The sequence below is a fragment of the Leuresthes tenuis genome, unplaced genomic scaffold (assembly GCF_036924035.1).
Source record: "Leuresthes tenuis unplaced genomic scaffold, fLeuTen1.0.hap1 SCAF_3, whole genome shotgun sequence".
In the NCBI taxonomy this organism is placed as follows: Eukaryota; Metazoa; Chordata; class Actinopteri; order Atheriniformes; family Atherinopsidae; genus Leuresthes; species Leuresthes tenuis.
In genome coordinates, this window is record NW_027325357.1 from 16,392,446 (window position 1) to 16,406,978 (window position 14,533).

Below are 14,533 nucleotides of genomic sequence, written 5' to 3' on the forward strand. Positions count from 1 at the left end.
TCTTTCCATCGACCCATCTTTCACAAACCGAGATGATTTTTCATCATTTTTTACATGTCCGTTAATCCACGTTACGGCTCCCGTCATTGACGAAGAATCGACAGGTTCTGTAAGACTTTGCTGTTTGTGTTTACAAATGTTGAGGTTAAGATCCTGATTTGGATTTTTTATTTTCTTTAAAAAAAGGGGAAGATAATGCAAACAGACAGAGGAGCAAAAAATCCTCTCACTTCACCATCAGGGGGTGGAGTACGAATCCTCCATTTTCAGGTCCTTATCTACTGAATACTTGAAGTAGGGAGTTTTCCTACCATGATATAGCATATATGATTTGCATGGTAGACAACATGGAACATTTTAATTGTGCCCATGCATGCTGGTTTTTACATTACGTGCCAACTGAAGGTGATGATGTATGGATCCTGTTCTCTATGCAGAGCGATTTCTCTACTATTGTGTCAAAAAAAAAAAAAAACAAGGCTTAGAGGCAGAGGCTTATTTTGTGAATTAGTGACATCAGACTCAGAGCTGGGAGTCATGGAAGGCAAGGCTTCATCTGTGCCTAGAAGCAGCTGTGTAGAAAAGCCGGTAGATTCATTTTTAAAAGGCCTTCTAAAGAAGTATGAAAAGCCTAGCATACATTTTCTCCTTATCGCTGTGAACAGGTTGTTTTTCTTTTTGTGTTTGTCGCTGAAATCTTTGGATTTGATAAATCACTGTGACCAATGCCAGAAATATTTTTGTTTGACAGAGCAAATACTGCATTTTTACTTTTTTTATTCCTCGTTTTTTATTTCAAGTTTAAGCTTTATTTTTATTTATTTTTTTCTATGGTTTCAGCTTATCAAATATGCCAGTTTGAGACTGTACTGTTTGTACAAGTAAACGTTCTGAGCTGTACAGTAAAGACTTTAGGAACAAATTCAATGTGTGTCCAGCATGCTGAATGATCATTTGTGTGAACGTGAGCTAATCTACCACGAAGCGTCATTCCTCATACATTACCTGCATCTGCATCGTGCATTGTGACGGTGTGATGTTGTGTTTGAGAGTGATGTGTGTCTCACTTACTGTGTCCCCTTAGTAGACAGCCTGTGCAGTTTTGTGAGTGCAGCATGTTTTTGGGGTTGCTGGTGTAAATGTACTCAAAAAAGAGAGTTGAGTGTGTGTGCATAACTGCAATTTTTTGTTTAACGAGTGTGTGTGTGTGAGCGTGCGTGCGTGTGTGTGTTAATCATGTGAAAGAGATGAATCTATTTAAAAAACTTTATCAAAGAAAGTCGCTACAGAAAACAAGAGAGACTGAGTAAGTTCTGAAGCATGGATACTCTGTAATGTTCAGTTTTGGGTTTTCTTTCAACAATAGGAGGCTGTCCTCAGTGCCCCAGTTTGCTATTGTATGTGCTGTATCAGAATAATATTATTGATTGTTGGCCAGCTTGTTTATATCCATCAAATAAAGGTGACTTTCTTTCTGTCTTTGTTAGTCATTTTTCGACTCTAATTTAAAATCTGTTCATCCTTCAGAACTTTCTTCTTAACTGACACTTGTCTGCATGCTTTCATTGAGTCTTGGATCTTTACATTTACTAACAAGGACTGACGCTACATAAAGACTGACTGCATTAATAACGCCGACTGTCACCTTGAGTTACAAGCTTAAGGACTCCAAAGTTGGAAGTGTGTTATAACAGGGTGTGCAATACTTATTTGAGCATTTGTGTTCTGAAATACATGTACATGTGGAACAACTTCAAAATGTTGATTGATGCGTTGTACCAGGAAAATAATGTTATGTAACAATGCACATAAACATCAATTCTGATATAAAGCAGGATTGTGTAGAATTGAGTGACATCTAATGGTGAAACTGGATATTGCATGTTACCAAACTTCCAGCAAAGAGTGAATATTCATTAAAAAAAAGACAGACATCCATCGCTTGTTTTATCTCAAGACCTATGCTCATACGGCAGAGTTGAAGGCTTAGATTTTTGATAGAAACAATTGAGCCAAATACAGTTATCACATGATAAGGAAGGAGGCCTTGTTTACAAATAATCCTTTTTGAATATAACACCTGCAAACCACATGTACTTCCTTTCCTCTGCTTTCCGGTTTACTGAAATGGGTATTCTTTGGTACTGAATTATGAATTGTTCTGATTCAAGAGGTGATTTTGAACTGAATCGTGACCTCAAGAACTGGTGTTGAATCGCATCGAAGCACATTATACCTGAAGACTCACAGCTCTACTCTGCAGCTTCTGACCTAACTTTCAAAATCAAATACTTACACAGGACCTTAAGTCCTTACTCAGCAGTTTGCCTGCGTGTGACAGTTAAGAGTCTTTATGTCCCTTCAGGAAGCTGCCTATCAAACGGTCGCTTCTGTCAGAGAGCCAGTGACCTGCCATGGCTGCAGCTGCTCCTATGAACACAGATGTGTAGACCAGATCTCCCTTGGCCGCAAGTGTGGCCAGAGCACAGAGCACCACCCCAAAAAACATCTGCTGCAGCACCTCCACTTCATCATCCTGGATGTCCTCAAACAAACCTTTCTCCTGAACACCTGCAGGAGGAGATGAAAGAGGCTGGTTTATTTTTTCTGAGTTGGTTTGTGTGTTCAAGCTTTTACACGAATGATCGAATGAGATGGTACTGACTGGGCACTCGCTTCCTCACACAAACACTGTTCTTGCGGATGAAGCCTTCTGCACAGTCACAGCGAAAAGAACCCTCTGTGTTGATACAAATGTCGTCCAGGCCGTGACAGGCAAGTACCCGGTCACTACATTCATCTATGTCTGAACAAAGGAAAAGCAAAGGAGACTGACGCATGCGATATCTAAATAACACCCAAAGTGGGGCTTTGTTTTTAAAATCTGTAATTACCCAAGCATTTGGACCCTGTCAGTCTGTATCCAGAAGCACATTTCCTGCAGCGAGCCGGTCCACCACCCATACAGCCCACACAGGCAACATCACAGCCTGAGAAAACAGTAACCATTACATTCCCATTTACAACCGCGCTGCAAATAACTAAATATCAGCCGATAAGATCAGACAGGAGGTAACGTTTCATTTTCAAAACCAATGAAAAATGCATTTGGGTTACTTCTTTTGGCTCCTTCACATATGAGCCCACACGAGAGGAAATTATATATGAAAAATCAAAGAGAAGCCAAAAATACTCAATTTAAAGGAAATATGTGTTATTTCTGTTGCGATGAATTAGCTAACTACATTATTCACTGGTATAATATTGATACATTTCAGATGTATTTTTCATATCTCTCTCTTATTTTATTCATTTCTGTCAGTTTTCACTTTTTCTTGCGATCCAGTTCTCATAACTTTTGATGAAACAACTAGTCACTAACTATAAATATTGAAAACTTATTGTTGAAGCCATTTATCAGGCCAATATTGAAAGTTTCACATTCCCAAATTTGAGAATTTGTTCCTTCTCTCTCTTTATTTACCACAGTTGATCTATTTTCAGACTTGGAGCTGTTTGGTTCACAATTTTTTCACACAGACTAGGCTCATTCTTATTTCAATTACTCTTTTTTATTTATTTATTTTTTTAATTTCTACATAATCAGTTTAGATACAGTGGATTTTTTATTTTTATTTTTTTTTTAAATGACTGTAAATGTGCAAATAAAACAAAAGACAGTTCCAGAGACGACCAAAAAAACAGAAGTCAACATTTTAAAACTATTATAACTTCTCTGTGGCACTGACCTCTGCACTCAAAGGACCCTTCTGTGTTAAAGCAGTAACCGTTTGGAGAACAGTTATCCAGCTCGGTGCCACACTCGTCGATGTCTGAAACAAATCAAAACATGTGCACATTTAATGTTTTATCCTATGTACATACGATGATTTCTTGGCTTATGTGTGAAACCCTGAGTACAGTACCTACACATGTTTTATTATGGAGAGTCCATCCAGCTCTGCATTCTTCACACTGGTCCTTCTCTGACCTTGAACACTTGCTGCAGGCATCTGGACAGCCACGCACGTGAACAGCCAACAGACCCCACAATAACGCACACTGCAGCAGGCTTCTGTGAAGGCTCCTCACTCCCATCTGACCAGAGGATGAAGCCGTCAATGCAGTTAAGTTTAACTGAAAACTAGGAACACAACACATGCATGTATGCAAGTGATTTTCAAAATTAAAACCAATCATCCATCATCTTACGACCACCTGCTTATCTCCTCCTCAAGCTTTCCAAAGACCCCTCAGACTACAACAAAGCAGCAGCACAGCAGCTTATGGTGTCCTGGGCTGTGTGGTACCAGGGCGTGAGGAACAGGTCCTTTGGGCCCTGTGGGTTGCAGGCTGGGGTCTCTGTGGACTGGACTGGGTTTGCTTCCATCAGATTGTTATCTTTGGAATGTGGAAGCTGGGTGAAAGACTCAGACTCTTTGATGCATTTTCTGTGCTCTTCCTCAGTGGCTTTTAAGGGCTCATCTGCTGTCATGCTGGCGAGGCTGCGACTGTAAGGAGCTGCCATATTTAGGGCATGGGGATTGGAAGGGGTGTGTTTAACTGACATTCAGGATGCAGGCTTTCCCAGCAGAATCCTGCATCGGAACAGGACGATCAGTGTTCATTACTTTACCTGCAGTGATTTTAATGTCACTGCTGATTGATACATACTTCAGTAAATATCCTATGATATTCTTTAAATACAGCATATCATTTTATTCTCTGCACAAAGTGACAGGTGAGATCTGATTGTCTACTCATTTCTATTGGCTTATTTAAACTGCATGCCCTTATAAAGGCTTGTCATTTCACTATATTCAAGAGGAAATGATCGCGTTTCCCCACTATTAATCGGACAGCTGCATTTACTTCACCATAATAAAGCTTTACATATAAAAAAAAATGTTTCAAGTATATGTTAATGTATTGTAACAAATGTGATGTATACATTGTTAATAAACTACCTCAGAACAGTTAGCTCCACTTCTACCATCAACTATTCAATACTGATTCATATGAAACTGACGGCCCATTAATTAAGATATTTTATTATTATTTAAGTAAAACCTTTAACTGACTTTCTATTGCAACAGAGTAGGATACACGAACTATATCTCTGCTACTTTTACTGAATTGAAAAATCGGTATTTTATTTATTTATTTATTTTTAATCTTTAATACCAATTATGTTAAATGTTAAAGCTTTCTCCAGCTGGGGTTCAATATGTCGAGGCGCAGTTTCTGTGTTGCTTGAGCATTTAATATTCTCAACAAAAAAAAGGACAGAAAAAAAAACTCACAGTGAACTTGACACTGAAACAGTTTACACGGCAGCTGCAGAGTGGATTTAAAAATAAACTCCAAAGATAAACTTGTGAGTATTACTTACCTCCGTGTTGCTGGCTTGTAAAACCAAGTCGTCTTTGTCGAGTTTATACGCAGTTGAATCCGACCGAGACGCGTGTGACACCTGATCGGCCTCTATTATGTTTGAGTACAAACCGTGACTAAAACATCCCGAGCGAGCGGAGCCTTGTGTTAACTATTTAACGCCGCCCCTCCGGACTGTAGAGAAATCCTTAACAAGCACTTCCGCGTGCTCTGAAAACTGACATTACATCGCACCAATGAGATCCACCGGCTTCTCCTGACAGTACCAATCAAATGGCGCGAGAACATTTATTTTTAGACAGGCGTAAACTGTATGATATGCTATGTCGGCTGGGTTTTAGGTGAAATGTTTTGTGGCCTACATAAAATTACTCCATTCTATAATTTAAGGGCACAAAACCCCATCAAAAAGGCTAAACTAAGTGCAAACCGATCCTTGTAAGCTGCGTGATCTCATTCTTATGCAGCTACTCTATGTCACAAACTTACATGAATGACTTAAAAAGGTATTCTTAACAGTAAAAAACATCCCTATTGTTCCCCTTTTTAAAAAAAATCTCATACACAGTCACTCGACACATCTTCAATAAAGCCTCACAAGTTTGCTTACTTTGTTCACAACAAAGATGATTTATTAATGTCTGATAATGTTTGCCAAAATGTTCACTTCCCTGTTGCTTCAGTTTATGATTGAACATACAAGCAGAAAAGAACTGGCTGCAAAGCACAAGTGACATCACTGCATGAATGATATAAACGTTTTTATATCTTCTCTTAAATATGAACGCATAAGTCTTCTACTCTTCTCATGATGATATGGTCACGAGAGTGTCTGCGTGCTAAGTGTAAAAAATGGGATTAATTTCACCTTGTGAAATTAATGTAAATTAGCCCTCATGATCATGTGGCGTTTTTGCCTAAACACAACCAGGAAGCCACAAACTTTCGTGGTAAGGTGGTGTGTTCAAATGCAGCCAGCAAAATGGCATCCATGAAGGTAACAATTGTGTTGACAGCTGTCATAGGTTGGTCCTGAACACTCATCATGAGTTCATGAATGACTGAAAGTGTTACATGTAGCATACCATCAACTCCCCCCTTTCTGATGATTTTGTGGTTTGTTAGAGTGTTAAAGTGAAAGCTGACGTCTTAGGTTTAAATGTTCTTATGAGTCGTATTTCCCTCCTGCTTGTACGGCTGGTACTTTACAGAATGGGTCATATGCAAGGCAGACAACTGATATATTATCGGCTTGTTGTAAATTTGTTAACCATAAAAATATCAAAAGTAAAAAAAATATTCTTCAAGAGTATTCTTCATCCCATCCAGTCCAAATGAGTCTTTCATGTGTATTGTACAAGAATGTTGTTTTTTCTGACATTTCTGGGCAATTCAAAAGTTTCGTGCACACGTTTGCCCAAAAATATTTACATCAACGTGTCAAAATTGTCTTTATCCGACATCTTCCTCAAGTGCCCCACATCCATCCTGTCCACATCCTTCTACCTAACCCCTTGTCAGTCTCTACGACAGCCAGCTCAGTTAAGAGCGACTGAGTCTGAGCGGGGAGGTGGAACAGAGGCAGCCCGTGAAGCAGATCCGGTAATCTCCTGTCGCTGGCAGGACACTGTGTAGGCTGGGAGTCAAATTTCACCAGAAAAAAATGTTCACCAGCTCTGCTCTGCTGTTTGTACGCGTTAATGTAGAACAGGGAAGCTGTAAACAGGTCAGAGTAAGGAGACTTTATCTTCTGTGGTTCTGGTCCCTCTCCATCTCTGTTCAAGCGGGTCCACTCTTCTATTCTATCCAAGGCTCGGTGGCTCAAAACAAGCAAAACTCGACCGCCCATGCTGCTGAGCTTCTGCAGCTGCAGGTGCAACCATGGCAGAGGTCCCAGAGTGCACTGCTCCTTCCTGCTCCACTGGTCCACGGACACACTGAAGCCCTGGTTGCAGAGGTAGGACCCAAGATGATGTACTGACTCTGAAACACTATCATCCACATCTGGGGGGCTCAGCAGCACCACGAGGCCCTTCCGTCCAACTTAAGAGTGAAAAACATGGGTCAGACATGTCTTGTATCATTGAGATTTCATGTGTGGGTGCATATTTTTTCAAGTGAGTAAGAAAAAAAAACTCACCCTTCACAAATCCACCGTGATGCCAGCTCCACGCCCATTCTAAAACAATCAAACAGTGCAGGTAAATATAGCTGACAGCTCAAAACTAAAACAATATTTGTCTTCACACAAATATGATGAATGAGTCAACAGAAGCCTTTGTGTGACCGAGGCAAATTCCAAGAAAACAATGCATATTCTATCAGGGCCTGGTTACAAATGACATCACTCTGTTTCATCTGTACTGTATGCTTTTGTGGAATTTTAACACATTTACATTAAGGAAGACAAAACCAGAAAACAACTCACTCTTGACGCAGTCGTGAAGGAAATAAAACACGAGTGCCGTGACGCAAACAAACAGCATTACACCCACAACCAGAAGGCTCCAGCGCCATCTGCCAGCTGCAAGAAGCACAATTAGGCTCAATAAACACATACTTTACTGCATTTTTGGAAAATATATAATCCCCCAACATCTTCAGCTTCTGTCATTTTAATACTTACTATCATGAGAACAGACTGGACCAAACTGATGCTCCATTCCCTTTACTTTTATCTGGATAAAAGAATGTACATATTGACGTTATCCATGTTCACTAACAAAGCAGGAATATAATGGATAGATATATGACAGGAGTTTTGTAAATACTTTACCATCACACATTGTGAAAACTGTTCATTGATGTCTTGAAACACACCTTTGTTTTCCTAAAAGAGAGACAGCTGTGAATTACGCACAGATGCTGCGTAGCCAGATAAGGCGGAAATCTACAGAATGTTACACTTAATCTAAAGACACCAAATATCTCAAGCTGAATTTCAAGGAAATGTATGTGGAAGGATAGAAAAGACTAACAAATATTTAACAAACAAAGTATATGATATCGACAAGATATCGTGATGAACAAAATTCATTTGAAAGTGACAAACAGTGCAGACAGAGGATTTTTCTGAAAGCAAATTACTTATGAGAAAATACAGTCACAATGTTTTGTTGTTGAGGGACTAAAAGAAAAGTAACCTCAGTATATTAGCTGTTCTTACCCAGTGTCCCTTGCTGTTTTGTCTCCATGTACCATTTTCCAGCAGCTGTCTGAGGTTATTTATCCCCCTGTAGTTCCCAGTTTTGTAGGAGAGCCACACTTCACCCTCCTGCCTGCAGGGAGCAGACAAGTTCCACAACAGCATGGAGCTTTTGTCGTTAATTTTTCCCAGACGCACGTGGACTGACACGTTTTTCCACATGACCTGTAGTAAGTCGTGTGGAAAATCTAGAACAAACAAAATATGAACCATGACATAAACTACCCTCACAAGTGTGGTGCAAAGGAAAAGATGGCCATCAAAAAAGATTAAAAATTCAGACCTGTTTTTTTGAAGGGGCAATATTTAGAGCGCCTTGACTGTTCATCCTCATACCATGCCTATCAGAAAAATAAAAAACAAAAAAACATGTTGGTCGCATCTGTCTGAAAAAGACTGTCGGTGCATTAGCCAGAAGTCATAAAAACAACTGTACCTGGAGACACATGCATGGGGCCACAGAATGTAACGGGATAGTTTTCTGGTTCCAACTCTGTGAACAAAGATTGAACACACCATAGCTTTAAAGAATGCCAGTGGTGTAGTGTCAGGCATACAGAAGAGTATACATGCTTCTAAATTTCGTCTGATTTGTATGCGTCTCTGTCAGAAGCATTGTGCAGGTCACACACATAAATATAATTCTTTTGTGTTCTTTTTCCTGATAGATTTCCTGATAATGCATGGCTTCCTTTCTCTGCCTCTGACTGGCTATACTTGTTGCAATTATTGGATTGGTTGGTTGGGTTTTTGTATGGGAAATGATGACACTGATCCATCCACACTCACACCCACACACACACATACACGCACACACAGGATCATTTACTGGCAGAGTATGTGGTATGTGGCAGGGCATGTACTACTCAAGTCCCGTCAACTTGACTTCCACATTGGTGTTCCTGAAATATTTGAAATACTTTGTGCTTTTAATAAATAGGAAAGGGAAAAAAATAGGTCTTCAGGATTAGAAACAAACAATCTGTTACAAGAGATAATTAACAAAGAAGAATAAGGACTGAAAGGCATAAATATATGTCTGTCTTATCTGATAACAACAGGGCCATAACTGATAGCAAATTGTGCTAAAATCAGTTCTTCTTGGTGTCCTATATCACTACAGTCAGCTCATTAAAATGATGTGTTCACCAGGTCTCTGATTGTATCGTTCTACTCGCTGAACTAAAACATGGCAGAATGGTGTGTATTACTCATGGCTCCTGGTTTTGGGAGTCACGCCTTCTGTCATTTTGACAAACATTCAAGACTCCATTCCTTCACTGGGTGTTTTAAATTAAGTCTGATTTTTAACTTAAACTTCAACTTATTTAAACGGTCCTACGGCACTTTTCCTTGAACCTTCTTTTCATTTTAAGTTGTGCTCATAGGGGAACAACAAGGACCTTAAGGCTGGACATATGTTCATGTGGTTTTGAGTGTGTTGTTTCGAACAAATTATTTGAGAAAGGCACCAAATTAATTGGTTGGCAATCTCTGATCTAACTTTACAAACATATCCTCCAAAAATCTTTGTCCTGACAAACATTATATAAACTGATCATGTTAAAACTCTCTTCTCCACCAACAGCTTTGACAAAAAATGCCTGTGTGTTGAATATGTGAATACAATGCTTCAAGTAATATTCTGATAGTAATAGCTGTTCTTCGTAATGAGTATTTTCACTTTGACACAATTTACTGACAACACGTGTACTGAAGTAAGAATCTAAAAATATTACCATTACTCTTAACACTGTAATGGTGGTTTGTCTTTGTTTATTTACTTATGATATATGAATACATCTTCCACCTCGGCACCAAAGGTAAATAATAACCTGTAATTGAACTGATTAGCGCTGATAACACTGACCTGACAACTTCCATTCTCCTCATACTGGATACACATAGAGGGGAGGGTGTTATTCCTTCCCTCAAACAGCAACTCCATCTGTCTGGTCTTCCAGTTTATTACACTGCTGACTGTGGGTACTGTAAAGAGAACCATTTTTATGCCCCTACAGACAAATATGGCACAGATAAAATGGTGTGTATGTGTATGTTAGTGTGTCTGACTCTTACCTTGACACATTGTGACACAATTCAGCAGCTGCTTCTGAGAACACACTGCAAACAAACAGGAATATGTGTTATAATTCCAAACACTTACTGATCTGTCATAAAGGGATTGTTATTTGGGATCATTTTGTTCTATAATATTCAAACTTCTTGACTTTGTTACCTACAATGATATGAATTTTTCAACACATGCTTTGTGGTCAAAACTTTACCGTCATCTAAAGAAGGTGCAACGACTTCTTGGTTTAGATCGAAGTCTTTAGGAGGATAAACGTGTATTCGGCTGCTGAAGGGAAACCCATCTGGCTGAGTTATCGTTATGTTCATCTGAATAAGTCACACACACAAACAGAGATAATAAGATGACGTGCCTGGAAGTGAACACACACTTAAGGGCAGTATAGAGTACATGGAGATCAACAGCACCTTGGCCTGGTTTCGGTGAGTAAGCGCTGTATGATTAACTGTGAACTCCACCTTCTTGCATGTGGGCATGGTGACTGCTGCTTTGTAACACACCGTTGCAGATGCTGTTTCAACAGAGAAAGCAGATTAGAATGGACTGAGACACATTAAATTGCAGGGCGTTGTTTAGTGTGGCTAAAAAAAACAGATTTCAAATTTGGTATATGTCAAAACTGTTTCTGCTTGTTTGGTCTGGGTTTACCATAGGCTTACCTTTTGCATTCCTCATATCCTCACTGTAATCCTCCTCTTCAGCCCCAGAGTGGCCTTCATCTTCCACTTCTTTAACAGGAGGAATGTAGAGCTCCGTCTCTATCACTAGACACAATACACATCTTTTTGCGTCCTTCCAACAGAGCGTGAAATATGGATTTAGCTGTTTAACATCCGCAGTGTCCTCTGCACTTGTCAGAGGAATAACATCTTGCATTGTGCATTCAGAAAGACCCTTAAAAAAAGACAAAAATGGAGAGGCAATGCTATTGTACATTTCATTGCATGAGCTAGAAAATGTTCACCACTGCATGTAACACCCCTGTGTTGTGACAAGCTGGCTGATGGCTTCAGTTTAGTTCACTGTCTGCTTTTAATTAAATGTTTGAGAATAAAACACCTAATCGGTGACAAAGGAAATTAGATATCAGGACAGGCTATGTCAATACTAAAAGGAAATTAAAAGTGTTATCTACCAACAGACAGTAGTTGATTTACTACAGCACAAAGATTGCAGTTTTGAGTGTATTCTAGCTGTGCACCATACAGTACCTGTGAGCAAATAAGGTCATTTCTGTCATATGCAGAACTCTCCAAACCCCTGGCTGACACGCAGAGACCCAGTAAAACACACCAGAGTGAAGGCAACATTCTGCTTCACTTTTTTCGGAGTCTTACAAGAGTTTTCTTTCTTGACAAGCAGGTCCAATATTTTCTTCCTTCTCATTCCGTTGGGTAGAAGATTGACTTGGTGGTATGCTGACAGGAAGTGTGCACTGGCATGACAGGCAGAGAACTGAGACAAACTGGGTTTCACCTTCGTCTATGGTCTGTTGGAGCAAAGATATACATCAATTATTTTTTTATTTTTTCCATCAAATCAAAATCTGACCAAATCCAATGTGAACTAAATCCCTCAGACAAGGCAGTCTAAAAATAACTTTTCACAAATGTTTTCTTTAGGGTTTACAAATTCATAGATCCACTTAGTTATAATGGGGTATGACAGCCCCTTCTTAAAGTACATTCAAGCAAAACAAGTGAATAGAATTATTTCAAATGACTTTGAGATAATATAGGAATATGTTAATTAAACATTAACATTAGCAGTAACATTTCAAATGTAATTTATTTAGAATTTTACAGAATAAAGCTATGTTACTTACTGTGTTGGGAAATCAGTGCTTGGTTATCCATTTCAAATCGTGTATTTCTACAGGTTGCTCCGCTCTGCCCCTTGTCAAAGTACCCAACTAGTGTTTTGACACGGAACGTCACTGTCCTGACTCGGAAAATGATCCACCCTTTTCTTCACTGTTCCTCACACACCCACTCTCTCTCTCTCTCTCTCTCTTTTCAGGTGTACAAGCTGTGACTGAGCCTCAAATAAAGCTTTACAGAGTATCCAACACAAACCTTACGGGTTAAAGTCCAATGGTAAGTTTCTAAAAGCAAAACCAGGCTCCGCCTTCAGCACTTACCCTCTCCTGGAGTGGTATTTCAACTATTAACTCTTCATAGGTGCTCTGTGGGCAACAGAGCACCTATGATACCTTTCCTTGTCTTGCAGTTTCCAATTAAACTGTGTCTTGACAAACGAGTTTACTGCCTCCGCTCTAAAGAATTCTCATGCCTTTGGCCCTCACGAGTAACGCAATGAACTGCCTGAGGACTTTGATATAGGCTACACAACAACACACGCCTCACACAGGAGTTAAACTGGTTTGACCACATAATTTTGAATCTGTTATAAAACCAGGTCCACTCTTGGGAAATAAGTTAGAGAACCACCTATTGTGTGCCTTTCAAATAGGCCTATCAGAGTTACTTAGGTGGACAGCTAATTTACTGGAGCCTTGTATCCACTGTTATTAGGCAATGACACTGATTTGCACCGATGAATTTGTGACCACAACATTTACAGTAACTGACTACTATAATCCGGTTGAAGATATGATCTAAACTGTTAAAACAATCTGCAGCCAAACATGAAATCAAGCATAACGGGTGTTTATTTTACATTCAAAAGTTACAGCTTCATTTAGCGTGATTCCTTAAGTTCCCCAAGGTTCGGTGAACACGGTGAATGTCCAAACACTTATGCACCTGACTTTAGACTATTTATTACACTATTTATTATGCAACGAGTTATATTGAAAGGCGTGACATATGTAAACAAATGTAAGCAATACAAACATCTCATTATGTAAACAGTGACGAGACTTTCCAAAGCTTTCACTTATGGTTCTCTCTGAGTTAAGGCTAAAATTTGCTGCATTCTTTACGCAGTGAGATGATGAGCAGAAATGAAGGCTCGTAAAATCTTAAATGATTTAAGTCCAACTACATACTACAACATTAGGCCCGGCTTTGTTGCCAACCTGGTTCTCAAGAAGCATTTAGCAAATGCTAGCAATGATGTATTGCTTGACCATGAGTTGTTGACATAAATAATTGTTGAATAAATAATTCAGAATACCTTCACTCTTTTAGATAAATCACCCAAAAGTGCACGTTCAAGTTTAACTATAAACCTAATTTCCTGATAAGTGGAAAACATTTTCCAAAATGCAGTGAAAGTTAAAATATTGAATTTTCAATCAGGTCGAACTTTCATTTTCGACGCAAGCAAAGAAAATAAAACATCTGTTTTATAAGAACCCTCGGCCCTGATAGGCAAATTAATAAAAAGGCTGATAATTCAGTGTATGTGTTTATAATACTATTCTCCATCACAAGAGGGAGCCACTGCTCTTGAATGACATCTGGCAGCCCAACGTGTACAATCAAAGCTCTGAACCCAGGAGACCCTTACACCATGATCTGAATGGAATCAAAAGGATTCGTATCTTGTTTGTGATCTGAACTAAAGCAACATACACAACGTGTCAGCATGTCATGTCTTACTTTTGCCATGAAATGTATTTCAACAACAGCAGAGAAGGCGACTCTGACCATGGACAGTTTGTGTTGGCGGATCCAAAGGTTCAAGAGGACATGTATTTATTCATCAAAGTCATTCATTTCGTAGTGTTGTAATAATTACTGCACCCTATGAGTCCCACTCACTCAAGCCTCCTTCCCCCTTCAGTCACACACACCCTCCCAGACTCACAGCCCCCTGCTCACAATCTCACACTCACTTCCATCCTCAAACGGAGACTCACACTAAGTGCACTT

At 39.4% G+C, this 14,533-nt stretch overlaps 2 protein-coding genes across 2 annotated transcripts; both read right to left on the reverse strand.

Annotated features, from left to right (window-relative positions):
• Positions 1-1,864: 1,864 nt before the first annotated feature.
• On the reverse strand, positions 1,865-5,505 carry LOC140303375 (protein disulfide isomerase CRELD1). Its single transcript, XM_072382111.1, has 6 exons — positions 5,393-5,505; positions 3,927-4,098; positions 3,750-3,833; positions 2,895-2,990; positions 2,666-2,806; positions 1,865-2,571 (listed from the first exon to the last, which is right to left on the reverse strand). The coding sequence occupies exons 2-6, from the start codon at positions 4,096-4,098 to the stop codon at positions 2,342-2,344; spliced, it is 723 nt and encodes a 240-aa protein (XP_072238212.1). The 5' UTR covers positions 5,393-5,505; the 3' UTR covers positions 1,865-2,341.
• Positions 5,506-5,948: 443 nt separating this feature from the next.
• On the reverse strand, positions 5,949-12,736 carry il17rc (interleukin 17 receptor C). The gene is made up of 15 exons (XM_072382117.1): positions 12,520-12,736; positions 11,906-12,183; positions 11,354-11,588; positions 11,102-11,205; positions 10,888-11,002; positions 10,679-10,723; positions 10,470-10,588; positions 9,036-9,092; positions 8,883-8,940; positions 8,561-8,787; positions 8,171-8,224; positions 8,021-8,072; positions 7,823-7,918; positions 7,535-7,573; positions 5,949-7,437 (listed from the first exon to the last, which is right to left on the reverse strand). Exons 2-15 carry the CDS (start codon positions 12,002-12,004, stop codon positions 6,863-6,865), a joined length of 1,875 nt encoding a protein of 624 aa, XP_072238218.1. The 5' UTR covers positions 12,005-12,183; positions 12,520-12,736; the 3' UTR covers positions 5,949-6,862.
• Positions 12,737-14,533: the final 1,797 nt, after the last annotated feature.